The sequence below is a fragment of the Pongo pygmaeus genome, chromosome 5, assembly GCF_028885625.2.
Source record: "Pongo pygmaeus isolate AG05252 chromosome 5, NHGRI_mPonPyg2-v2.0_pri, whole genome shotgun sequence".
Taxonomy (NCBI): domain Eukaryota; kingdom Metazoa; phylum Chordata; class Mammalia; order Primates; family Hominidae; genus Pongo; species Pongo pygmaeus.
In genome coordinates, this window is record NC_072378.2 from 161,826,766 (window position 1) to 161,854,500 (window position 27,735).

The 27,735-nt window shown below is 49.1% G+C and overlaps 1 protein-coding gene across 5 annotated transcripts in view; it reads right to left on the reverse strand.

Annotated features, from left to right (window-relative positions):
• AGPAT4 (1-acylglycerol-3-phosphate O-acyltransferase 4) overlaps window positions 1-27,735 on the reverse strand; it is a 143,769-nt gene that overhangs the window by 15,823 nt on the left and 100,211 nt on the right. For all 5 annotated transcript variants that reach the window (XM_054490495.2, XM_063666821.1, XM_063666819.1 and 2 more), the window contains 5 exons: window positions 20,276-20,445; window positions 8,467-8,628; window positions 7,540-7,693; window positions 3,379-3,481; window positions 724-799 (listed from right to left, as the gene is read on the reverse strand). In XM_054490495.2, the coding sequence (XP_054346470.1) occupies window positions 724-799; window positions 3,379-3,481; window positions 7,540-7,693; window positions 8,467-8,628; window positions 20,276-20,445 (665 nt within the window). The remainder of the gene's footprint in view (window positions 1-723; window positions 800-3,378; window positions 3,482-7,539; window positions 7,694-8,466; window positions 8,629-20,275; window positions 20,446-27,735) is intronic.

Sequence of the window (27,735 nt, forward strand, 5' to 3'; positions counted from 1 at the left end):
GATTCTAGGGAATGGCTTGTTTGGGTTGGAAACATATGGTGAATCAGAAATAACTGTTTACTGGTTAATGAGACCTGGTCATAAAAATGCTTTTCTCACCAAGTGGAAGCTAAGCTTCACTCCTTCATAAAATCCAGTAGTTACGAGACTCCCCTCCTTGCATACGCCTTTGGAGGAGAGAAACCAATGAAAGCAAAGGCCTTGCTCAGAGAAAGGACAGAACAAGTAGGCGGACGCTGGGGAACTGGACCACAGACAGGAACAGGACAGGGGGCACCACAGCAGGTTCGAACCCAGCCAAGACCAAGGTGGACCCTTGTAGGGCTTTATCCTGCTTATTCTGGAGATGCTTTGAGATCAGATTGACAACCAAATTGTTGATCCAGAAGCAAACAAGACCATGTCCATTGCTGCGGAGAACATCCACCCCACAAGCACATCCTGCCTTAGGACCAGAGGCAGGAAAATACGAGCAGGGGCGATTGGGGCCATTACTTCTTTCTTGGTCCACTACACCTAGAGAATAGCTTCACTGTGTGTGTGTGAACCCTCCTTAAAAAATATTTTGTCATGTTCTTTATTGCCAAGAGAGGGTCAGCTCCAGACTCATTAATAACTGGCTCTGTGAGATCTCGCCCACCGGAGAAAGGCCTGCTACCACACAGCCACACGGCGCATCCACAGCTGCAATGTGAAGGGACCCCTGGCACCCAGTGCACTGACCTTCTCCTGGTAGAGCTTGTGCAGCCAGGCCGAGCACTTGTCATCATCTTCAGGGATGTCTTCCAGTGGGATCCTCCTGCAAAGGCAGAGAGCAGCTAGCAGGGAGGAGGTGATGCCCACCCCCAACATACACTTTCCAGTAATGGTGCTGCCATTTTTTGTTTTTATCTGGGTCGCCTAAATAATGTGGAAGTGAAGAGAGTAATGCAAGTGATAGAAAGAAGGAGCGTTCCACATCCACACTGGAGAAACACAGGCCAAAATGCAATTATGACCCACGAAGGAATAATCCAGGGTCCAATTAAATGGCACAGACAGATGCTGTCAGAACAGGGGACACTTGCCTCATTCCATCTTCCCTCCCACCTCACAAAAAGGCCCCCAAAACCTGATATTTGCCTCTTCCAAAGAGGACAACACTGCCTCAGTTTCCACATGAGACAATCCAATATACACAGAATCAATGCATTGGAGACAATATCCTAGTAATTTCTTCTTAGCCAAGTAACCGACTTACTGGTAATGGCAGATTATCTCCCATCAAATGATTCCTCTGGCCTCTTGGTTAGCCTTGAGGCAGACTTTCTGCAAAGGTTTTGACAAGTCAGTGATGTGGATGGTGGGGAATTAAAGTTCTCCCAGATGGAAGTAGCCAGGGCATCTACCCCAGGCTCCATGGCTCGGACGGGGTCCTGAGTCACTGTGCACCAGCAATAGCTCAGAGACTTGGGTGGCTCTGGGGACTGGTGCTGGCAAGGGCTTGCCACTCGATCATTTGCAAAGAGCCCATACTGAATATGGGGAGAAGTCACTCTGCCACCTTTGCCGTTCCTATTTGTTCTCAGGTTGTTGGCTCTTGTGATTTCAAGGGACGTTCATTTATACTCAATTTTGTCCATGTCAAAAGTCTGCATCTGGCTTGATTTCCCAGGTCATTTCACTCCCTACTATGGCCTAAGAATATCTTAGTAAGAAGATTTTGGAGCTTATCTATCACACTAGAGTCTGTTAAGAGAATAAAGGATGGGATTCCATCTTATAACAGATTATAATGAGCCACTTCCTTTTCAAGGCAGTATTGTACAGAGGTAAGTTTTTCACATAATTAGAACTTACCCCATAAGCTCCTCCAGAAATATTCTTTCACCTTTTCTGTTCCTATGCACACTGTACTTCTCTGAATCCTCTACTTCTTTGCTCTTTGACCTACTCTGCTTTGGAAATGAGATCTCTCAAGTCTGCCTAGTATTTCTTTATTTGGATAGTGGGAATGTAGTAAGTTCTGCCCTTTTCAGCAACTTGACATTATCGCCCTTGATGTTTCAGTGCTTTGTACTGATGTATGTTCAGAAAAATGCCTCAATCATTTTTAATGGGCAGCTACAACAAAAAGATGTGTGTTGAATAGCATCAATGCTAACCTTCCTCTGGGGACAAGAAGGTGATCTGGCTTCGGTGAGTGAACGTGCCAGTATCATTTTTGGGCTGATTCTCACATATGCTTTGGAGAGTTGCAGCTACCTGAGAGGTGAAATAGTCTTGTACACATCTTGGGGTTTTCCCAAATAACTGAGCCCAGCTGGCCATCGAGTGGAGCTCCTGCCAGCTGTCAGAGAACATGGGGAATAAAACCTCACTTTACTCCTAGGAGAAGGTCTAAAGATCTCCTTCAGGCAGGTGAGTGATTCTCCTGCCTTCATATGCCACAGAACTGAGTCACAGGGCAGACTCTTCCCTGCACCATCAGACAAGAAGTCAGTGATGATGACGATGCTGTCCTATTTTGATGGGAAAGCCAGAGTCGTTTTTAGATCAGAAGCTACTTAACTTTGGCCGCCAGTCCACCAAAATATCTCCCAGGAAAGCCTGGACATTTGGTGTGGGGTGGGAATGTAGGGCCCCTGGATTTTCTTGGTGCTGTGTTGTAATGTGGCTTCTGTAAGGTCTTGAATCAGAAGGTTATACGCCCCTGGATTAGTTCTCCGTTAGCGGGCATTTCAGATTCTCTTGATTAGCATTCAGAGAAGATGACTCACAGCACAAAAAACCAATGTGATCCCTGACCCCTGGGTTTTAATGCGTGAACTGCCATTGTGTTTACTATCTGCAGCACCTTCCAATTCTGTTTCCCACTGATTTTGGTGACATGCTGGAGGTGTTCAGCCCTCATTCTATAAGCAGGCAAAGAGAACTAGTTTGACTAATACGTTCTGGAAGTGTCTTCAATAAAATCATTAATAGCCTGGAACATAACACATAAGCGAGACACTGCAAAAGAGTTTTGCATTTGTGTCTAGACGGCCTTATATAAATACACATCTGTGTGTATTCCATACAGCAGACCCATCGCCCAAGAAAAGGGTCAATAACATATTCTCTTCACACCAACACCAAAATAATTATAAAATATGGCCTTCCATTTGTTCAGCCGAAGCTCTTTGATATGAAAGAGCTGGTTACAGAGGATCCGGAAGGAGCTGGGATGGAAGGAGACTTCAGCAGATCATTCACAATAGTAGGATGTGTCAAGTTCAACGCAAAACAGACTGCCAAGAAGACAGTGTGACCCAGGGATCCCTGGAAGATAGGTCATTTGTGATGTGTTTACTTTGAAATGGGCACTGTCTTTTCTGGAAAGGAAACAATTGGACTTACCTAACGTACAAATCTGCATGGTATTTCTTTCCGTTTAGGACTCCCAGCAGTGTTGGATTTTCATTATTTCTGAAATTGAGTGTACAGTCATATACAGCTGAAACTATAAAAAATAAAACAAATACAAAGCAGTATATAGCGTGTGAACCCAATTTTGTTCTGTAGATACACACATTGGAAGACAATAATCAAATGGCTAACTGCTTATCTAGAAATGGTGTGGTCAGATTTCTTTTTTTTCTATATGGTCCACATGTTCCACACTGAATGTGTATTATCTTTTGTAATCATAAAATCCCACTAGAACTTAGTAATAGAAAACAGGGTCATTGCTGAAGCCAGATCACTTTTTCTTTCCTTTCTTTTTGTTTATTTTTGGAGATGGAGTCTCACTCTGTCACCCAGGAGTGCAGTGGTGCAATCTCGGCTCACTACAATCTCTGCCTCCCGGCTTCAAACAATTCTCCTGCCTCAGCCTCCCAAGTAGCTGGGGTTACAGACACCCACCACCATGCCCAGCTAATTTTTGTATTTTTAGTAGAGACAGGGATTCACCATGTTGGTCAGACTGGTCTTGAACTCCTGACCTCAAGTGCTCTGCCCGCCTCAGCCTCCCAAAGTGCTGGGATTACAGGTGTGAGCCACTGTGCCCAGCCCAGATCACTCTTAAAGCAATACTGCAAAGTCAGGTCTAGAGGTACTACAACGATGATTTGTAACTTTCTAATGTGCCCAGCCTATCATTTCAGTCAAGAAACACCGAAATTTGAACAAGTGTGGATGGTAAGAAAAATTATTCCAAAGGAAACTAAGGATGTGTCTCAGTTACAGCAGCATAACCATTCTATGAGCATTATTTTCCCCTAGAAAAAGAAGATAGCTACAAATTATCCTAGGAGAAGATACTGATGAGAAACTCCTTAAGGAATTGGACTGTAGTCAGTTGAAGCTTCTTGGATCAAAGGATGAAAGAATATAGGAAGGAACGAGTGAGGGAACAGAGGAGATAAAATGCACAGTGGAAACTGGCCACTTGCTGAAGTGTAAGAGCACCAGACGGTAGGAGGAACGGGTGGGAACCCCAGCGGCTGCCACCTTTTCCCACCGGTGGGATCTTCTCTTGGGCAGCTGGGGCTAGGTCTTCTCCTGGAGAAGAGAGCCTCTGTCACACAGTTGCTGAGATGACAGAGGTCAGGCACTTACTGCCGGGCCCAGCACATGGTTTGTGTTCAATAAATGATGAGCCAGACACTTCACTGGGAGCTTTACATACGTGCAAGTATTAATAAAAGGAGTGGGAGAATCGCAGGAAGGAGGAAAGGCCCTTGGTCTGGTTGGGAATATGTGGAACCAAGATTCAAAAACAATAAATCACCATCTGTTTTCTTCTACCTGCTGCCTGACCACCGTGCAGGGTCTGCAGGTCCACTGTCTGCTGCCCTGCAGGAGAGCCTGGAAGCGGGGCCCAGAGTGCCCGAGACCACTCACCCCCGACTCGGGGCTGAAGGCGGGACTGTTCTCCTGAGCCCTCCTGAGGGGCAGCTGCCTGGTCAGGATGGCTGGGAGAGAACCTGGATGCTTATCACATTTCCCAGGCATTTTAAAGCATAAATGGGTATCTACAGGAACCGCTGTTCAGGCTGTGTGGACCATGACTGTAGTGTCCTAGGGCTTCCCAGTAAGAAGGGGCCACAGAGCTCACGTAGTTCTGCGGTTTTGACACCTCCTTTCCTCCGACCTGCTCACATGGGGACCCATGCAGACAACAGAAGAGGCTGACTCTGGTTAAGCAAAGGTGGGGAGAACCCACGGATTCCCCAAAGAGCCACCTAAAAATCAGTGACTTGTCCAACTGTCTCATTTTCCAGAGGAAAATCTCAAAAAAAGTGTCTTGAATGGAGAGCCAGCCTGATTCTAACTGCAAGGCACATCAGGAGTGAGAGCAGCCGCTGCCAGCCCCCGCCAGCCAGGAGCAAATCCCAGCTCGCCATGTACTGGCTGAGTCACATTGCACCAGCTCCTTAACTTTCTATGAGTCCCAATGTCCTTATCTGTGAACTGAAAGCAAAAAGAAAAAGCAATCTACCTTCCTGAGTCCTGTGAGGACATCCTACATGCACAGTGCATACAGGGCCTGGCGTGTCAGATGCTCCCGAGACCGGTGGTGGCTGTTATTGGAGAGAGCCTTGTTAACTCTCCGTGATGAACAGCGTAGAGCTGGACGGCCTTGCGAGGCAAAACTGAGGCAAAGCTCAGTCAGGGAGCCGCGCTGGTCCAACCCAGAGGGGATGGATCAGGAAGGCGACACGCAGCCCTGCAAGCTGGGCAACCCCACCAGGGGCAGAAGGTGAGATGTGCAGTGGGAGGCAGGCAGCCCCTAACAAGAGCAGCCTTTGATTAAATGTTTATCATGTGCCAGGTGGGATGCTGAGCCCTTTACCCAGCTTTTCTCATTTAATCCTCCTTGCAACCCTAACAGATTTTGCAGAACTCAGAGCAAACTTAGGACCAGAGAGGTAAGGTCACTCGCCCAGAGTCACACAGCTGGTCAGCAGAGGAAACAGGATTCAGTGAGGTCTCCCGATCAGGGAGCGCACAGGGTCTTGACGCTGCTGGACAGTGCGGAGCGCAGCAGCCTGGGAGGTGGAGCGGGGGACGAGCAATGGGGGCATCCTTGGCCCTGGGGCCCAGGGTCGGTATAGAGGCAGGGACTGCAGGGAGCAGGATAATTCTGGCCCTTGGGCTGAGCCCAGATCAAAAGAGACATTTAGGCAGCTAGTGCCCCTCTGTGCCGCCGACCTTCTAAGAGGCTGGGCAGAGGGGAAGGACCTTGGAGGCGGTTTGCCTGGTGGGCCCTCGGTTCTGCAGGCCCGAGTGAGCGGCGGAGACTCCAGAGCCTGCTTTTCTCTCTTCTCTCTGGGAGTAAGAGCTGCCTGCCAGGATGTTGTGGGGACTGAAGGTGACACTGTGTGTGGAGTACATGGCACCGTGCCAATAGAGGTCATCAAGGAACACTGGTGACCAGGAGAAGAGGGATGAGGAAGCAAGGGAAGAATGTGGGGAAGAAGAAACTGGTTAACAGGGCTAAGGGCAGGGCAGGCACACAGAGCGGAGAGGGGTCCGGGGCATAGCCCGCCTGGCCTGGGTTCCTGCAGCCCCAGAAGGGGGCGGGGCTGGCACTGGCCTGGGTGTGCGGGGGTGGTGTTAAACAGGCAGCAGGGGCCAGCAGGGAGGGCTCCCTAGGGCCTTCAACCACCGCTGCAGCCGGTGGGTCACCTGGGGACTTTCAGAGGTACAGATTCACCAACTCTGTTGCTCCAGAGGTCCTGGTAGGGGGTCGGCCAGGGCTGGAGAAACCAAGGAGTCCCAGATGCATGCCTGAGGAGGAGTTCGGGGTCCCCTGCCCTTTGCCTCAGAAGAAGGAGAGGAGACAAGAGGATAAGGCCGAGGAAGGCGGCAGCGTGGGGCCGGGAGCCGCATTCAGCTGGGTTCTAGCTCCCTCCAGGAAGGAGACAGCTTCACCTGAAGTGCTTTGCCTGAGAAGGAGCACAGGAAGCGGCCCCCAGGGCCTGGAGCCCACGGAAAGGGCCAAGGGACTGCAAGGGCGTGGGGAGGCCGGCTGTGCAGAAGGAGACACAGGGTGTTTCTGAACTAGAGACAGAAGGGTCAAAAAGAAGACAAAAGCATGACAAGAGGCCAGAGGCAAGTCGTTGCTATTTTCTTCTTCTTACTGATGGCCATTTAGGGTTCCAGACTCCGAGGTCAGCTGTGACAGATCACAAGGTCAGAGTTCAGCTGATGCCAATAGGTGGGCAAGAAATGCCCCTCAAACCCAACTGTGCTGTCTTGGGCCTGCAGGCCTGGACCCAGGTTACCCCATGGGCCATCCAGGCACCCAGCACATTTGCACATCAAAGGGCAGTGCTGGCCCGGGCACCCCAGGAAAAGCAGGCACAGGCCCACCCTGGGTGCCAGCCAGGGGTGCAAATGCCATTTGACCTTGGTTCCCTGTCCCAGAGACCGGACTTGAGCAGCCACTCTGAGCTCCTAGCCTCAAGTCAGCTGGGAAGTGCCGAAAGGAAGCAAGCTCTGCCCATCCGGAGCTGGGGCTCGTCTTCCTCGCTGCCACGGGGAGGCCCAGGGCCATGCACTCTTCCTTACCTACATTTCTCAAGCTCCTCACGGTGATGGCGAAGCCCTTGGTTCGCGGCAACAGGTGATGCTTGAGGCGAGGCAGCCCCTTGGTCCGGGCCACCTGCATGCTGATCTCATGCTTCTTCTCCGTGAACCGCGTGCCCTCACAGTGGATCAGGAACTGGAAGGAAGGAGGCAGGAGTCACATGCAGCCCCGGGGTCACACACAGCCCCGGGGTCACACACAGCCCCGGGGTCACACACAGCCCTGGGGTCACACACAGCCCCGGGGTCACACACGGCCCCACAGTCATACGTGGCCCCACGGTCACACACAGCCCCATGGTCACACACAGCCCTGGGGTCACACACAGCCCTGGGGTCACACACGGCCCCAGGGTCACACACGGCCCCACAGTCATACGTGGCCCCACGGTCACACACAGCCCCATGGTCACACACAGCCCCACAGTCATACGTGGTCCCAGTCACACACGGCCCCATGGTCACACACAGCCCTACTGTCACACACAGCCCCGGGGTCACACACGGCCCCACAGTCATACGTGGCCCCACGGTCACACACAGCCCCATGGTCACACACAGCCCTGAGGTCACACACAGCTCCACAGTCATACGTGGTCCCACAGTCACACACGGCCCCATGGTCACACACAGCCCTACAGTCACACACAGCCCCGGGGTCACACACAGCCCCGGTGTCACACACAGCCCCGGGGTCACACACAGCCCCGGGGTCACATACAGCCCCGGGGTCACACACGGTCCCACGGTCATACACGGCCCTGAGGTTATACATAGCCCTATGGTCACACACACCCCTGGAGTCACACGCCACCCCACAGTCACATGTCCTTTGGAAGTCACACGGGGGTCCCACAGTCACAGTCCTGCAGGAGCCCTTGGGACACAGCTGCTCTGGTGCCTACGTACAAAATACTTCTCGGGGTAGTCCCGGAGGTGCTGCAAACTGGTGGCAACCGTCTTGCGATCCTGCTCCCACTTGCGCGAACAGAAGACCATCTCGGTGAAGTACCACATCCAGCCGATAATTGGGACATAGGCCAGCTCTTTCTTGGCCAGGACCTTGGAGCCCTGAAACAGAAGAAGGAGCCCAGGTGCCCATGAAGGAGACGTCAGAGCCACCTCCCGAGGCTGCTGGAGACTGAAGTAAAAAAGAGGAGGGGACGTTCACACCGGACGCCTCGGGACAGTCCCAGAACACACGTTGTCGAGGCCATGGACCCTGGTGCCCTCCCCACCTTTCAGCTAGAGGTCCAGGTTGTGCTCGCCCTGCCAGTGTGGGAGCAGGTGGCAGGGGCACCCTGGTTCTCAGCGCAGACGGCAGGAGTCAAGAAGGCAGCAGGCAGCAGTCACGGGTATTCAGGGTCCTGACGATGCTCCCACCACCATCCAAACGGTTTCTAGGTTATCACCGTCACGTACTCGCTAAGCCCACCGTGCAGCTGTGTGACACTAATTTGTGTACCCCTTTTCTGCAGATCTCACTGAGTTTTGTGATATTACAAAATATGGTAATTCTTAATCGCTGAAAATGTCAAATGCTAGAAAATGTAGCATTCCGAGGCGTGAGGTTAACATCCTTCTCGAACGGTTGTTGGCCAAAGATTCATTTGAATCCAATTTTTCCGAGACAGCTCGACCCACTCTGCTGAGCTCTGCAATTGAGGCAAACAGGAGTCTCCGCTCACAGAGCAGGCTGCGGAGCCCAGTGGGATCTCCGGGTCAGCTGGTCCAAGCTGGGAGTAAAACTCAGACCAGGAGATGTGCTCGGTACCCTCCACACCCGCTGCCAGCATGTCCTTGAGGCTGAGATGGGGCAGAAGCACCTGCCAGAGACCTTCTTGAGCCTGACGCGGGTGCACGAGCTAGGCCCCAACAGGTCCCCTCTGGGGAGTCTCAGGGCAGTCCTGCGTCCCCAGGGCTCGGTGTGGCCCTCCCCAGCCAAGTGTCCACTACCTCAGTCCCCCTACACTGAGGAAGACCAGGGCTTCAATGGGATGGACGGGGCAGCGGAGACACAAAAACTGCTTTTTATCTGATGGATGTTTATCTTTTCACCTTAATTTTGGAACTGGCTAAGATGCTCCTTGATCAATGGGTCGATGATTGAGCCGGGGATATCAGCCGTCGGGGCAGCCCTAAACCTAGGATGCCCACAGCGCGGAGAGCTCCGGCTTCAACACAGCCCTCTCTCCTCTCCTCCCCGTTACACCCATGCCCTTCCGCAGCTCCAGCTCAGCACAGGGTCAGTAAGCCGTGTCCCCCAACCTACCGGCAGAACAGAAAAAGGTCTAAACAGCCAATTGCTACCCTACTTTACAAAAACAAGAAACTTCTTCCCTCACATGGGGTAGAAAAGGCAGATACCTTCTAGGTTTAGCATCTCCATTTTCTGATGGAATTTGTTTTTCACACAAATCCAACATGCAGATTCTCTCCAAGAAAACTTAGCCATGAAATCGGAGGCCCTATCCCCAGGGGACTCCGGGAACATCCGGTGGGTGGGTGAACCCACCAGTGTGGGTGTGAGGGCTTACCGTGTGCTGTGCCCATGATATGATATTTTTTAAAATTATATTTACCTGAACTCATTCCAAACATGCAGCCATATGAAGGAGCTATAAATGATGATTGGTTCTGCAGCCAGGAGGGGTCCACAGACTAAAGCAGCAGCTGTTGGCCCTGGGAAGGTGAGAGGTCCCATGCAGCCAATCATGGCTTCTGCGGGGAAAAGCACTCTCAGGGATATTTCCCGTTCACAGTTCTATCCTGCAGGATCCCAGTGGGTCCTAGTGGTTGGCCTCTGATGAGCTGCTGCTAAATGGAAACGACAACTTTGACAGTGATGCGGGTATCTAGACCCGTAGATGGTAACCTGGGACGGGAGTCTCTATCTCCATGCCTCTTAGATCACCAAAAATGTTTAGATGCCCCATGGTAGACACGTCACGTGGGTTACAGTGTGTAGCAGATCTTGTACAATACTAGAGAGGAGTCAGCAAGCTGCTGCCCTCGGGACAAGCCTGCTCCTCCACCTGCTTTTGTAAGTGACGTCCTGTGGCCACACAGCCTCTTGCTCATGTGCCTATTGTCTGCAGCTGCCTTCATGCTACACACAGGAGTGTTTTTTGACAGACACGCTGTGGTCCACAAAACCTAAAATATTCATTCTCTGGCCCATTCCAGATGACATTTGTCAACCCCTGATTTAGGGCCACTAAAACTTGTTTTCTATGAGTTTGTAATGGCTAGGCAATTGTTTATTGTATAATACTAAATTTTTAAAAGATCTGGAACAAAGATGAGTCTATAGCATGATTATGACTTTATGAAAAAAAGTAAAGCAGAGAAAAATAACAGTAGCTGTTGCTGGGCTGTTGGGAACAGGCCCCCCAAAATCTGGCCATAAACTGGCCCCAAAACTGGCCATAAACAAAATCTCTGCAGCACTGTGACATGTTCATGACACCCACGCTGGAAGGTTGTGGGTTTACCCAAATGAGGGCAAGGAACACCTGGCCCACCCAGGGCGGAAAACCGCTTAAAGGCGTTCTTAAACCACAAACAATAGCATGAGCGATCTGTGCCTTAAGGACGTGCTCCTGCTGCAGTTAACTAGCCCAGCCTATTCCTTTAAATCAACCCATCCCTTCGTTTCCCATAAGGGATACTTTTAGTTAATTTAATATCTATAGAAACAATACTAATGACTGGTTTGCTGTTAATAAATACATGGGTAAATCTCTGTTCAAGACGCTCAGCTCTGAAGGCTGTGAGACCCCTGATTTCCCACTTCACATCTCTATATTTCTGTGTGTCTTTAATTCCTCTAGCACCGCTGGGTTAGGGTCTCCCTGACCAAGCTGGTCTCGGCACTGGGCAGTCATTTATAAGTGATTTTTATTTTGTTAGATTTTCCAGTTTTTTATTATAAACATATTTCACAGTATCCCTGTAACAACGTCACTTTTAAGAAGGGGTTGACATCAGCATGCTTTCACCATCTACTTTGGGAACATAAGTGAGGCTCTGGGTCAGAAACAGTTTTGTTTTTTGTTTTGTTTGGTTTTGTTTTGAGATGGAGTTTTGCACTTGTCACCCAGGCTGGAGTGCAATGGCACAATCTTGGCTCACTGCAACCTCCGCCTCCCAGGTTCAAGTGATTCTCCTGTCTCGTCCTCCTGAGTAGCTGGGATTACAGGTGCTCACCACCACGCCTGGCTAATTTTAGTATTTTTTGTAGAGACAGGGTTTTACCATGTTGGCCAGGCTAGTCTCTAACTCCTGACCTCAGGTGATCTGCCTGCCTCGGCCTCCCAAAGTGCTGGGATAACAGGTGTTTTTGATGATCAAAAGGAACAGAAGAGACATAACTTCTTTATACTGGCTTAATCCATCTTTCAGCTTTAAAATTTTGGATGTTATCAATACGTCTAGGTTTTGATGTTAATTATGTTTGGTAAGAAACATGTTAAAATATTAAAGTAGAAGCTTTTACTTCTTCAAACTGAAGAAATGTCACTCAATTCTTTCCCTGGCAGGGCTGCATGAAAAGCTCTGGAATGAGACAGTCCTGTTTCTAACCAGGCTCTACCATGACCCAGCTGTGTGACTGTGCTCAAGACACCCAGCCTCCCTGAGCTTCTGTTTCCCCTCTGTGTGATGAGGAAGACAACACATATCCCCTGGTGTCCCTGTAAAGATTGAATAATGTACGGAAACATCTACAAAAACACACAGTTGAGACTCTGACATGGGCATTCAACAACTCATAGCTATTATTTTCATCCCAGAGCAAGCAGTGTCTGAACACCTCCTTATTCAACCCATGTTCTAAGCCATGCTTTAGCATAATGGTAACGACAATAGATTACATTTATTTAAGCACAACTGAATAGTCACCATGCACAGACAGTTGCCCAAGTTAACTCACTTATGACAAAGAGACTAGAAACTACTATTAAGACATACTGACAGTTCCCCCGGCAAAAGGTTCAATACGCTGTAACTATCATGGCTTTCCCAAGCCTCTCAGAGGCTTCCATGTGTGATGACAACAGCTTTCAGAGAGAATATACAAGAAAATATACCAATTTCATCAATTCCGGATTTATTTCACAGGTCAACCTGAAAGGATTTACTGATGAGTTAGATTTATCAACAGATCTGTCTAGATACAAGCATACTTAGACAATCTAAGATTTTCATATGGAGTAACCCGCTATGGAGAGACAGAGTGAAAGAAAGAGTTGTCTTAGGGCAGGTGCTTGGGGCTAATCTAGTTGAGTGGCCCATCCTGAGGATCCCCACAGCTCAGGGAAGCAGCCGGCCCCATGACCTGGTCTGCATCTCTGGCAAGTGGGCCAGCCCTTGCAGAGACCCTGGACGTTGGGAAGAGCTGATGCAGAGAGGGCCTGAGACCCAGCACTCTGACCCTGACCTTCAGAAGCTCCACAGCCTCTGGGGTGAAAAGGGATCGGAATGAGGCCATTCTAGTTAAGGTTTTCTCCAAAATGGCTACTCATCAAGGCTTCAGATGAAGATTCCAAACCCCGGTGCTGCATGCAGCATGGCTAGGAGCAGCAGGGTGTCCTGCTCCTGCACCACCTCCACCCCCACTAACACCAGCAAGGAACCCCTCAGGGGCTGAGGCTCTATGGCCAGCTTTGTTTGCAAACGTCCAGTCATTCGTGAAGGTTTCCCAGTAGGGTTACCAGTTAGTCAAATGAGCCAAGGTCATTTATTTCTACTAAATATATAAAATGAGGTATCTTAAGTGGAACTTCAAAAACAGGTGAGATGTTCCTTAACAATAAAGCAGGCTAAACAGCCTGCCTTTGAGTCCTTTGTTTTCTTGACTACCAGCTGGAGCCACTGTAGCAAATGTTTCAGTTCCCTGGAGCCAAGAGAGCCATCCAGCCCTATCATTCCAGGGTCCTCACGAGTCCCCCCATAGCACAGCCTCCATTCTGATGTATGGTGCGTAAGCTCATCAGATTGGAATCTTCAACCCAAGGCTGCTCCATCTGTGCAAAGGCATTGATTAAGAAGCCCCCTATGCCAGGCATTGTGCAGGTGCTGAGAACTCAAAGCTGGTTATGATTACCTGTGGCCTTGAGGTGCCCAGAGTCTAGTGGGAAGGGAGAAGCAGAAAGCTTTCAGTTTCTGTGTTCCACTTCTGCCACTAAACTCTGCCAGTAAGTTGTTGTACAGACCCCTTCTGGCAAGAAAGGTGTGCGCAAGAGAGGATGGTATGCGCCTGGAATCTCTGAAATCTGTCCCTAGTTACAGCAAAATGCAGAAAAGACTGGAGCTCAAAATAATGAATCAGTTTGTTGCACGCATGCATGTGTGTATGTGTGTTCATCAAAAGGTGAAAGACTCCATTCTCCTTTTTTTGAGACGAAGTTTCACTCTTGTTGCCCAGGCTGGAGTACAATGGCACAATCTCAGCTCACTGCAACCTCTGCCTCCCGGGTTCAAGCGATTCTCCTGCCTCAGCCTCCCGAGTAGCTGGGATTACAGGCGCCTGCCACCACACCCAGCTAATTTTTTTTTTTTTTTTTTTTTTTTTGTATTTTTAGTAGAGACAAGGTTTCATTATGTTGGCCAGGCTGGTCTCAAATTCCTGACCTCAGGTGATCCACCCGCCTCGGCCTCCCAAAGTGCTGGGGTGATAGACTTCATTCTTGCCAACTGCGGTAGCACAAGTGTGCCTGGCCTTGCTCACATTGCATTCCTTTCTCTTGCTTTCTGCCTTCTCTGATGCTGAGAGGAAAATGGTGTAGACCTTACACTGCCAGAAAAATCTCAAGAGAGTCTTAAAACAAAATGTACGCTGTTCCACAATCAGTCAGAGCTGCAGGGGAAATGCATAAAGCAAACATTAAATGAAAGCACTCTCTAAGAATTCACCTCAGACTGGAATTAGAGACTTATCCTCTATCCACGTGGGGCAGAGTACGTGGGGTTCTTGCACTCCTGACTGGCCTCCTCCAGCCAACCTCCCTCCATTTACCAGGCCCCAAACTATTCTGGGTTTGACAGTCATGCAGATGTGCAGACAGAAGAAGACCATGCAGACCTGAAGCAGCAGGATACTGATCACTACTGGCTCTGCTTTGAGGGGTCACGGTCACGGCTTTCAGGACACAAAGATGGGAGAGGAGCTCCCTGCACACAGCCCTTGTCCACCCTGCCTGGACACAGGTCCTCATGGCCCCTTCCCAGTTTCTCTTCTGAACGGGCAGCCCAGCCCAGCCCTTGTGGGATGGCATTAGCCCTGCAGATGGGAAGACAGAGCAGAGGCATTACAGGGGTAGGTGGGAAAACAGGATGTTCCCAGGGCAGAAAGTAATAGGAGCGATTGGCCTTGCCCAGCACCCTGTAGCTAATAGGTGCTTGCTAAACAGTTGCAGGAAACACAGGCAGACGGGGATCAGAGGGCCCTAAGCACAGAGCAGGTGGGAGTGAGAAAGGGGGACAGTTCATGGGATGATACCAAGTCGGTGTACAGCAAACAGCACAGGCTGTGACTGTTTGCTGAGGGCTGTGCACAGAGGAGGAGGAAGCCCCAAGCTTTCAACAACCCTGGCTTTATGAGCAGTGGGATCAGACTCTGGCTGTTAAAGACACTGCCAGAGGATCCTGGTCAACAAAGACGAAGACCCTGGTGTGTCCAACGTGGGACTGGACTTTCACAGATGAGCATGCACTACCACCTCCAGGATGGTAGTCGGTATGAACCCGCGGTGCAGCCATAGTCCCGTGAGCTGCCCACTTCCTGCCCTGGCCAGTGGTTCGCCTGCTACCTCGGTCGTCACCATTATCGGGTTCCTCATCCATGTGATTCCAGATCCCAGCACACCTGCCAAACCAGTGAATGGGAAAAGAGGCAGAGGGTGGCGTCCCAGCCCACTCCTAGTGCAAGGTCCGTGCCTGCAGAGCTGATGAACTCGCATGGTGGCGGGCAGCACAGGGCATCTGCCATACGCTCAGGTGATGCCAGCGGTGAGGAGGGTGCAAGACCACCCTACAGAGCTGACAAAACCATGGCGGTGGGCATTTCCACCGAAAACACCCCTCCATATCTGGAAACTTCTAACTTCTCTTCAGCCAAAGAGCCCTTGACAAGTGCATGTGTATGAAGAAGCTGGGGTAAAGGTGGTGAAACAATGCTGTGTTGCATGAACACGGTCTCCTAGAGAAACCACACACAATCAACACTCACTGCACACGTATTTTGAAGGTGTATCGATTGCTATCGTTGTCGTCATCGAAAATCCTTCGTTTAAAGAGGCAGTACAGGGTTTTATGGGCACCCTCATGCACAGGCACTCTGCCTAGGAGGGATAATGCCACTCTCCTCCTCTCACCTTTCTCTGTGCAAAGAAATGCAATGCTGCTATTTTTCATTTGTTTTATTTATTGATTTATGTTTATAGAGACAGGGATCTCACTATGTTGCCCAGACTGGTCTCGAACTCCTGGCTTCAAGCCATCCTCCCATCTTGGCCTTCCAAACCACTGGAATGACAGGCATGAGCCACTGTGCCAGGCCAGAAATGCAACATTTCCATCTGTGTTCAGGCCCAGCTGTATTACATATTTACTAAGAGGGCAAGGGAAGGTCTCAGACCAAATGTCATGTCACCGTGGGCTGGGCAGCCACCAAGGGGCCCTGTGATCCTGGCCTTCTGGCATCCACGCCCCTGTGCACCCCACCCCACATCCCTGGGGCATGGGCTGTGCTTACTAATCCACTTCCAACAAACAGTATGGATAGAAGGGATGGGAGGTCTCTCCCGGGTCCCGGTTACAGAAGCTTCATGGCTCCTGCCCCGGGCACCCGCTCTCTCTCTCTTGCGTGGCTCACCCTCAGGGGTGCAGTTGCCATATTCCGGGAAACCCTGTGTTTTAAAACAAGCCTGTGTGGCGAGGGATGGAGGTCGGGCAGCAAACCCGTGAGCAAGCTTGGAGGCAGATCACACACAGGCCCCTCCCAAGAGACCCTGCCAGATCCCCCGCTCAGCTGCACCTGGATTCCTGACCCTGTACACAGGCAGGGAACCTTTATAGCACGCTTGTTGTTTTAAGCCGCTATGTTTTGGGTCTCATCACACTGCCATGGATAACTAACCCACGTGGCTTCTTTAAGGATCTGAAGACAAATATCCCAGTTGGCCCGGTAGATAAATATTGATAATATAATAATAGCTACTGCTCATGGTGTGCTTGCCAGGGCCTGGCGCTGCCCAGACACTGAACGATCATGCTCTTATGTAACCAGTCGGGGCCTGCTAAGGGAAAAAGATAAGCAAATGGGGACATGAAGCCTCAGGAACCTGACCTGCGCTTGCACACCACGGTTTGTTGGGCACCTTAGTGACCTGTGCCCCAGCTGACTGCGTGTCACTCTCATCTCCAGGGAGGAAAGGTTCAGCATGTGACTCCAAGGTCAACCAAAGCCTTCAGAGCCCTGGCACACGCCAGGAAGCATCGGCTCCCAGGAGAACCAGAGCCTCTGGGGACAGGCACTGCAATGAGCAGTGGCCTCATGGGATCTTGAGTACATTTAAAAGGTTGAAAGCCTCTTTGTTAAAAAGACAATTCCATTACTTTCCCCAAAAAGACCAATTTTACATTTAAAAATGTCACCTTCGTGAATTTCTGCAAATTTCATTGACTTCAATTTAAACTCATTTCCTCTTGGGCTGTGATAGGTAAGGATGAAAAATGCCTGGTCAGGAAACTTCTTCTGTTCCTTTCCTCTTTAAAAAGCAAATTCCACAGACTCCAGAAGGATCTCAACATCATGTGTTATTTAAGAAAAAACAGAGAGATGAATGAGGTTTTTTTTTTTTCTGAAGGTCATTGAAGACAAAAGATGTTGCTGAACAATGAATATAAGGCAATGCTGTTCCTTACCCCTTCCAGGGTGGCAGAGATGAGCACCAGGCATCTCACCCACCGTCATGTGGCCACCTGGGCCACAGCTCTCCAATAGATGGCAAAGCTGTTCCCTGTGACATGGGGAGGGGGTTCCCTGGGAGGGTACAGGCCGGCAGCTCCCATCCGCCCCAGCCAGCGCCTGCCATGTGCCTGCCCCACTCTGTCCTCTCCTGGCGCCTGCTCTCTCTAGCACCTTGCTTTGTGAGAATGTGCACAGCAATGGCACTGGCTGTTTCTGAGGTGTTTGGAGAAGAGAGGACTCAGAGCTTAAGGAAGCACTTTAGCAAGAATCCAGAAACCCCAAGGCCCCCACTGAGCAAGGCTCCCAAACTTCCAGTGAGAAGAGAAGAGGCATCGTCCTGGCTCCAGGCTCCTAGACCTGCCTATTTCACCTGTAAGAAGAGCCTCTGAAGACTCTAATCCTAAGCACAGTCTCCACCACCAGTGGCAGGGCGCAGACCCCCTTACACACAGCATTAGTTGTTTGGGTGTTCATAGTAGTGAGTGAAGTCCTACAAACAGAGCATCACGGATGAAATCAAGGGTGGAGAGGTGCGGTCCCTATGCTGCAGGTGGGATGGGCGTGCTGTTGACTTGCTTTCCCGCCATCAGCGCTCCCGCCCTTATGCTCAGAGTTGTAAAGTGATCATGGATTCAGAAGCCTTTGGGAGCAAAACCCTAAATGGTGCTGAGATTAAATTCTCGCTCCGTGAATGTCTCTTCCCGTCCTGGGGCTATGTCCTCTCTCTGGGCCTGGGTCCCTCCCTGCATGTGTTGCGGGGCTCACCTTCTCCCTCATGTGTGCCTGTCCCCGTGCCTGCTAGTGCTGGGCATCTGGGTGCTTCTCCAGCATCTCTATGCATGACCCTGCTCTGCCAGCTCCTGCAACTCCATCCCCAACCCCATGAAGGTGCGGGTGACTTGCAGCCCTTGAATGAGGCCTTTGCACATCACAAGCCACGAAGGTATTAGAAGCCTGGTCCCTACTGCAGCTGGTCTGGGTCGTTTTAGGATGGTCAGCATCCTGTTTCTGGAGCAGGTCTTGGGCCTCAGGGCCCCTGCTTTTGTAACCCCAACATCTTCCAGGGGAAAGAGTAGAAGCTTTGAAAGCAGACTTAGGAGCTATTGTCCTCGGGCAAATCACTCAGCCAAACTGAGGCTCTGGGATTTTATTTATAAAATGTGGATAATATCCTAAGGATTAGAAATTACAGAAATAAGGTGAACAGCACACGGAGTGAGCTCATGGGCATAACGCCACCAAGGGGCAAGCAGGGATTGGAAGGCACCCCCAAGTTCAACAGGCTTTCTGTTCTACCTCAGAGACTCCTGGTCCACGAATTATGAATGTTTGCACATTCTAAGCATGAACACTACCAGTAGGTACTTACAAAGCCTGGAAAGTCACCAGCTGCCTCTAAACTACAGTTTGAATTCCAGGAGACGCTGGCACCTCAGAAAGCCTAGCTGTAAAGGTGGTAAGACAGGTGACCTGACAGTCAACACGCACCGGCACCCCATACCCTTCCTCCTGGGCAGGAGAAGAACCCTGCCATTCACCCCTGGCATCCATGACGGGGTTAGGACCACGACATTCTAAGGGGCGATCTCTTATCAGAGAGAATAAATCCACAAAGCTGTAACTCAGATCTCTGCCCAAGTTCTCCATATCAGAGAATGGTAGTTACTAGAATGTTTGCTCTTGTTCCTAGAAATACATTTGCACACACACACACGTGTACACACAAGAAGATATCAAGTTAGCACTGGGAGAATAAATAGGAAAACAAAAGGAGAAAACAGTGGGCAGGAGGCTATCTTCATCTGCCTCCAGGAACCAGACCCACTGAACCTTCTAGTCCCCTATGTCCTCCATGGCCTCATAGCCCCTGTCTCCAATCTTCTATATTCTAAACACCACAATTTTGTCTTCAGGGGCTGCCAAAAAACAAGGTGATTTCAGCAGCCCCCTTATCTATTCTACAGGGCATTGTTCCCAGGTGCAAAACCTGATCTCCAAGTTCTGGTGCAAACTCTTAGGACCTTTTCTGGCCCCGGACCAATGTACACTGTGTACACTGTGATTCCTACAGAATACCTGAGCACCGCAGATGACTTTGATTCAGCTGTGTGACACAGGCTCAACCGCTACACGCTGCAGTGTGTTAAAGATGACAAAAGTCAACTGAAGAGACCCAGTTCCAAAGGCATGCAAGCTACATGCAAGAAGTCAAACTAGTTGGAAAAAAAAAAACAGAATTTCAGAATAATTCTGAATTTTGCAGTTCACTCTCTCACTTAGGGACTCAAAGTTCTTAAGCCTTCAACAATCAAAATGCAGAGGTGATGTCTGCCTGTTAGCCGAGGAGGCGGCAGAGCACGGAATTAAGAAATATGGATGGGAGTGAAATCCAAATCTAATTACAGCTGTGTGACTCTGAGCCGAATATTAAGCTCTGTATAACTTAGTTTTTAAAAAATGGAGTGTGGCACATCATCTATTCATGTTGCTGTAAGGATTAAATAAATGAATCGTATGTAAAATGGCCGGCAGGTAGCAATTGTTGAGTACCTCTTATGATTGCCCATAAGAAGCTGTTAAGCCTGACTCCAAGCAAGAATAAAAAGCAGTTTATTAGGACCATTTCATCAAGTAGAAACTCTGTTGATTATTCTGCAAGTTCTGAATGACCAGGAGCAAAAAGACAAGTGGTGGGGCTGAACCAGAGAAATGTGTGAGGCAGGGGTGAATGCACTTCTGACTTACCCCTAACAGCCCAAAGCGTTCGGACAGGCTCCAGCCACACAGAAAGTCAATTTCAAACTTGTGGTTGAGAACCACGATGGCATTTTCCTTCCCATACTTGAGGTAGGCGCGCGGGTCCGTGAAGATGGTGCATTCCGTGCCCGACCACCACTCCAGCAGCATCACCAGCTCTGGAACAAACCACAACAGACAGACGTTTACTACATGCAGCCTTGTCCTGGGAGCCCTGCTGAGAGCAGGGCTCTGCCCTCCCAGCTAGGGGAGAAAGCAACTTCTAGGGGCAAAGTTATGGATCGCTGCAGCACAGACCTTGGTCCTTGAAAGGGTTCAGAAGTGGAAGGAAAAACGAGAAAGACTTCACAACATTCTCCAGGGAAGAAGAGGAGGATGCCTGGAGAAGGTAAATGACTTACATTCCTTGATTAAGTACCTTGGGGGAAAATAAGTCAGAAAGCCAGAATCCGTCAAGAATTCATGCCCTTGTGTTTACAGAGCTCTGAAAGGCAGCGTGAGATGAGGTATAGAATTCTTAATATCCTGGAAAATGACTAATTGGGATACTTACAAACTCCATCAAAGAATATTAAATACCCAACTTTCCTCTCCCATTTCTGACACTTGAAGGGAGGGGAAGAATGGAGAATGGTAGATCCAGCGGCAGGAACCCCAGCACCTGCAGGGCAGGGGGAGTGAGAGTCAGCCCACGGCAGGTCTGAAGAGAACTATTGAAATAGTCTTCGTAGGGGCTTGTGAAAAGAAAAAGATTCTTTTTTCAGGCAATGATAACCACTTGCAGTTTATTCTTCAGTGATACCTCCCATCCAGGGAACCTATTCCCAATCTGGCAGGCTCAGGAAAAGCCTCTAGGGTAGAAACTGTCCAGAAAAACAGTTGAATGTGGGTGATGGACTTGGAAATGGACTCTTAGAGTTGACGGTGTTCAGTAGGGGGTGGGCGCCTGAGTGCTCTGCGAGGGTTTTGCCTCCTCCCCCTTTCTTTTGAGATGGGGTCTTGCTCTGTCACCCAGGCTAAATGTAGTGGTGTGATCACGGCTCACTGTAGCCTCAACCTCCCAGGCTCAGGTGATCCTCCTACCTCAGCCTCCTGAGTAGATGGGACTACAGATGTGCATCACCAGGCCCAGCTAATTTTTTTGTATTTTTTGTAGAGACACAGTTTTGCCATGCTGCCTACTGGGTAGACTCCTGGGTTCAAGCAGCCCTCCCACCTTGGCCTCCTAAAGTGCCGCAATTACAGGCGTGAGCCACCGTGCTGGGCCATGTGCCCCCTATTTTTAATCACCAGTTAGTGAAGCATACATGCAGCAGAGGACTCACTCCCTCCCCACCCCATCCCTACCCTACAGGCAGGTGGATCTGTCCTTGACTCCAGTAAGCCTAGTGTTGTAGCTCAAGTGGCTGTCCTTGGAAACTTTTCTCCTCCAGGCTGGAGGCTGGAGGCTTGATGTGGAGCACCAGAGCCCTCTAGAAGGCATCACAGTCTAGTTTTTACACAGTGAGCACTGTGGGACTTTGGACAAATTAACCTCCTAACGCCACAGTGTCTTCATCTTTAGAATGGGGTTGCCCCAAAGGGTTTTGTGAGCATAAAGCACCTAACACACAGTATGTGCTCAGTGTAGAGCACATTGTAAGTTCCTAGCAAATTGAAGCTATCAGTCTCCTTAAAAATAAAGAAAACCACTCCCCTTCCTTCTCCAGAAATGAACAATAAAAAGTGTCTACCTATTTCTAGGAACTGAGAAAACATCAAGCTCCCATTCAGTTGTCCCACCAGGCCATAGCATTGGTGGAACCAGAAGCACAAGTTAAGGAATAGTGACTCGTCCTGGGAGTTGGTTGTGGGGGCAGGAGTGGGGAGGGGGGCTAGGGTAACAACATGCAGCCCGGCAGGGCAGCCTGACAAAGGGACGGAGGGACAATTTGTTACCATGCGGTGCAAAGATGCCTGTAGTGCTGGGCTGAGTTTTTCCAAGCACGAGGATGGGAAGGATCAATCTATTCCATTACTGGCCAAGCAGCACAGATAAGCACCAAAGCACAACTCCACAGGGAGTCAGGGAGACGAAGCTGATGCGTCCAAGAGACTCACATTTCCTATGTGTCACAGGCCAAATGCCTCTCTGTGGGACTCCTTCCTGCCTAAGGCCACTGTCACTGCCCCCTACCCCATTCACACATTCCCCAGCACCCTCCACAGCCCTATCACAGCTGTGACCACAGCGTGAGGTTATCTCCCCTACTATAGAGCACGGGTGCCATGAGACAGCAACTGTACTGTTTGGTTCATCCCGACCTTAGCCTCGACTCCAAGACTCAGCAAGAGCCTGGCACATGGATGCTTTCAACAAATGCCGCGTGATTACCTAACGCGTTCAAGCACTCTGTGAGGTACAGGAGATGATTAAACATTAGATCAGATCCCGGCCCCCCTCCAGCTTACTGTCTAGGGAAAAGACAGCTACACAACCACAAAACAACGTGACAGGGAAAGGAGAAAGGCCTGCTAATAGGATGGCTGCTGAATATTGTCCTCATGGATTTGGGAGTCAGACACATCCAGGCTCCGATCCTGGTGGAGCCACTTACTAGTTGTGAGACTTCTGGCATGTTTCTCAATGTCCTCCCTCTCTGTAAAATAGGGACAGGTAAACGCCGTTAGAGATGCTGTGGATATTAAATAAGAGCATGGACTCAAGGCACCTAGCATGACATGGGGCATAGTAGGCAATCAATAAATGAACAGCTTTTTAATTACTATTATATGCATGATAATTTTATCACACACAAAGGCTCTGTGACCACTGAAGGGGAGAGGAAGGGTGAGGAGGAGACAGAGGCAGATGGAGAGAAACCCAGAGACAGAGCATCACAGAGACTTCTGGGTTACCAGAGTAAGGAGTTATGATTTATGACTTCATTCTAAAGGCAATATAAAAACCACTGGAGCATTTTTAAATAGACACACACCAGCATCCAATTTGCATTTGAAAAAAAAATCACTCTGACTGAAACAGGAACAGACTGGAATAGGGAGGCCAGTTAGGGGGTGACTACATTAGTACAGCGAGAGGGGATGGTGCTGGGACCAGGTTGGGGAAGACCAAATTTCCCACTCACCTCAGTAGGCTGTTCACTAGACAACTAAACTCTGAACCTTACTGGATAGAAGAGTTTCATTTCCCTTTTTTCTTTTTTCCTTTCTTTTTTTTTGAGATGGTGTGTCACTGTCATCCAGGCTGGAGTGCAGTGGCCCAATCATACATAGCTCACCGCAGCCTCAAGCAATCCTTGCACCTTGTCCTCCCAAAGTACTGGGATTATAGGCATGAGCCACCGCGCCTAGTCCATTTTCTTAATCTAATGATTTCACTTCTTTTTTAATTCACAGAAACACATTTATACAGTCACATTGTAAAATGATTCAAACAACCCAGAAGTATGTACAAGAAAATACAAAATTCCTCTAAATAGCTTCAGGATGTGTTACGTTGGCCTGGACTACATTTCCCAAACTTCCCTTTCTTAGATATTTCTGGTTAGAGGGCACCACAAGAGACACTCTTAGGAGGTTTGGAAGCTGTAAAGGAAATACTACCATTTTGTAGGTCACGCATGTTTTTGCTGATCTGCTGATTCATGTCTTCAGCACAAAGCAGCAGCTAGGCCTGCTACTGCTCCTCCTTCCCCTGGATCCCCCGCCAGCTTCTCTGAATCCCAGGCCAGGTGGTTGTGTTTTGCTCTGTGATGAAGATCCCAGCTTCTGCAGGACATCCACACCATCAATGCCAGATGCGAAAGAACTGATGCAAGTTTTAGCCCATTCTCATGGGGCTCCAGCTTGTGCTTGGTGGTTCCAACATCTTGATCTCTCCCAGTTTCTATCCATCGCCCCTCCCTGACCGCCTGCCCTGTGGACTGCAAGCTCCAGCATCACATGCAGATACAACTTCCCTACAGAGATTGCTAAACAAGCCCCCACAGCTGAATAAGGCCAATGAGATGATGTCCACACATCTCCCAGTGGTTTTGCTTCTCTTATTGAACCCTGACTGAGAGACACTTCCTCTTTACCTTCCCAACCTCCCTCCCTTCTCCAAGGTTAACCATTATAACAGTTTGGAAAATAGTCTAATAGTTGTTTCCCCTAGGCATTCATACACATGCGCGTGCACACATGCACACACACACACACACACGCATACTCAAAAAGCTTTGCCTTTAGTTGAATGGCTTACCAGCTGATGTTTTAGTTGGATGTTCTTATGTAAACACACTGCACACAACTTAAAATATCTCCATGAATTTAGGTTTCAATTCCTCTCCTGTGTGGTTGTTTTCAATGCTATCAGCCAGAGCCTTCTCTCTACAGCCGCACAGCCAGCTACACCTGGCAGCCCCTTCTTGTGCTGAAGAGCCCTACAGGAGCTGCTTCTATTTGAGGTGGGATGTCTGTCATTCAAATTAGATGCCTCTTTTTACCATCATGCGTCAAATGCCAGGGCTTTCTAACTGCTCAGGGCTCAGGGCATGCAGCATTTCAGGCACGTTCAGCCTGTCCCTCCACTCTCACCATCAGCTCACACTGGCTGCAGATCTTGGAATTGCTCCACCTCGTTCTCTTCCCACAAGATTCTGTCCCTGTACGCTCACTCCATGGAAAGGGCAGTGTCACTTCCTTTCAAAGGACATATTACTTAGAACCTCCAATTTAACTTAGAAAGTTACCAATGGGCACCTGAGCAATCCATCCTAACCAGAAGCTATCAGCAGGTGCTGCACAGCAGAGAGGCCTGTGAGAAAGCAGGGCTTTCTGTTGTTTAGTTAAGGGAAAATCACTTGTTGAGAGTTTCAGGTTGCAATCCTGTAACTAGTGTTACAATGCCAGGAGCCCTACCAGGGTAAATCTAAGAGAAGCAAAGATAAGGTATTTGCTGTTTGTGTTAGTCCACTTTATGCTGCTGTAACAGAATAGTTGAGACTGGGTAATTTATAAAGAACAGAGATTTATTTCTTATAGTTCTGGAGGCTGGGAAGTCCAAGGTCAAGAGGGCTGCATCTGGCAAGGTCCTTCTTGCTGTGTCGTCCCATAGGGGAAGACAGAAGGCAGAAGGGCAACCAAGCATGTACTCAAGTGAGAGAAATAAGGGAAAGGGGCTGAACTCATCCTCTTAGCAGGAACCCACTCTCTGAATAACTGACCCACTCCTGAAATAATGGCATTAACAAGGGCAAAGCCCTCATGAACTAATCACCTCTTAAAGGCCCCACATCTCAACACTGTTGCATTGGGAATTAAATTTCCAGCCAGACATGGTGGCTCACGCCTGTAATTCCAGCACTTTGGAAGGCCAAGGCGGGCAGATCACAAGGTCAGGAGATCGAGACCATCATGGCTAACACAGTGAAACCCTGTCTCTACTAAAAATACAAAAAAAAAAAAAAATTAGCTGGCCGTGGTGGCGGGCACCTGTAGTCCCAGCTACTCGGGAATCTGAGGCAGGAGAATGGTGTGAACCCAGGAGGCTGCACTTGCAGTGAGCCAAGATCGCACCACTGCGCTCCAGCCTGGGTGACAGAGCAAGACTCCATCTCAAAAAAAAAAAAAAAACACCAAAAGTTTCCAACACCTGAACTCTGGGTGGAACTCTGGGTTCCAACACCTGAACATTCAGAACATAGCACCCCTGAAACATTTACCTTCTTGTCTAGGCATCCAAACTAACACACATTAAACAACGAGAAAAAGCAACCAAGGCTTTAACTTCATAAGAATTGGAGCCATTTGGTAGTTAATTGAAAAACAGTATATCTGGGAATGAAAACAATGCATCAAATCAGAATAAAAACAGGAGAAGAGGAAAGAGGGAAGGACTTATGACCTCATAGAGAAAAGCCCAGAAGCTGTAAATGACCTGCACTAAGAGGAACCCTCAGTGGGAGAAGTGCAAGGAGGAAGGACATGGTCAGCGGAGATCCCAGGATCTGCAGATTCTGGGTCTTGCCCTTTAGGGTGAGTGAATGCGTGGCCCAGCCACAGACATGTCCACTCAGGGCAGTGCCCACCACACCTGCCGAGCACAGGGGGCACCCCATCCAGGCCTGGGGTACACACAGACTGTGGGACTCACCACAGTGTGGAGAGGGCATCCCAAGGTGCACACACTACAGGAAATCCCAGAGAGCTAGGGCCACCAAGGAACCCTGTCCCTAGCCAGTACGGCCACCTGGGAAAGGCCAGCTGAACAGAAAGGCCACAGGACAGAAAGGGAAGCCTGCCGCCTGCAGAGATGTGGCCAGGGCTTCTTCAATATCATATGGCAATTTTTGAAACTTTTGTCTATTTTTATTTTTTATTTATTATTATTATTATACTTTAAGTTCTAGGGTATATGTGCACAACATGCAGGTTTGTTACATATGTATACATGTGCCATGTTGGTGTGCTGCACCCATCAAGTAGTCTTTTACATTAGGTATATCTCCTAATGCTATCCATCCCCCCTCCCCCCACCCCACAACAGGCCCCGGTGGTGTGATGTTCCCCTTCCTGTGTCCAAGTGTTCTCATTGTTCAATTCCCACCTATGAGTCAGAATATGCGGTGTTTGGTTTTCTGTCCTTGCAATAGTTTGCTCAGAATGATGGTTTCCAGCTTCATCCATATCCCTACAAAGAACAGGAACTCATCCTTTTTTATGGCTGCATAGTATTCCATGGTGTATATGTGCCACATTTTCTTAATCCAGTCTATCATTGATGGACATTTGGGTTGGTTCCAAGTCTTTGCTATTGTGAATAGTGCCACAATTAACATATGTGTACATGTGTCTTTAGAGCAGCATGATTTATAATCCTTTGGGTATATACCCAGTAATGGGATGGCTGGGTCAAATGGTATTTCTAGTTCTAGATCCTTGAGGAATCACCACACTGTCTTCCACAATGGTTGAACCAGTTTACAGGCCCATCAACAGTGTAAAAGTGTTCCTATTTCTCCACATCCTCTCCAGCACCTGTTGTTTCCTGACTTTTTAATGATTGCCATTCTAACTGACATGAGATGGCATCTCATTGTGGTTTTGATTTGCATTTCTCTGATGGCCAGTGATGATGAGCATTTTTTCATGTGTCTGTTGGCTGTATAAATGTTTTCTTTTGAGAAGTGTCTGTTCATATCCTTCACCCACTTCTGATGGGGTTGTTTGATTTTTTCTTGTAGATCTGTTGAAGTTCTTTGTAGATTCTGGATATTAGCCCTTTGTCAGGTGGGTAGATTGTAACATTTTTCTCCCATTCTGTAGGTTGCCTGTTCACTCTGCTGTGCAGTTTCTTTTGCTGTGCAGAAGCTCTTTAGTTTAATTAGATCCCATTTGTCAATTTTGGCTTTTGTTGCCACTGGTTTTGGTGTTTTAGTCATGAAGTCCTTGCCCATGCCTAT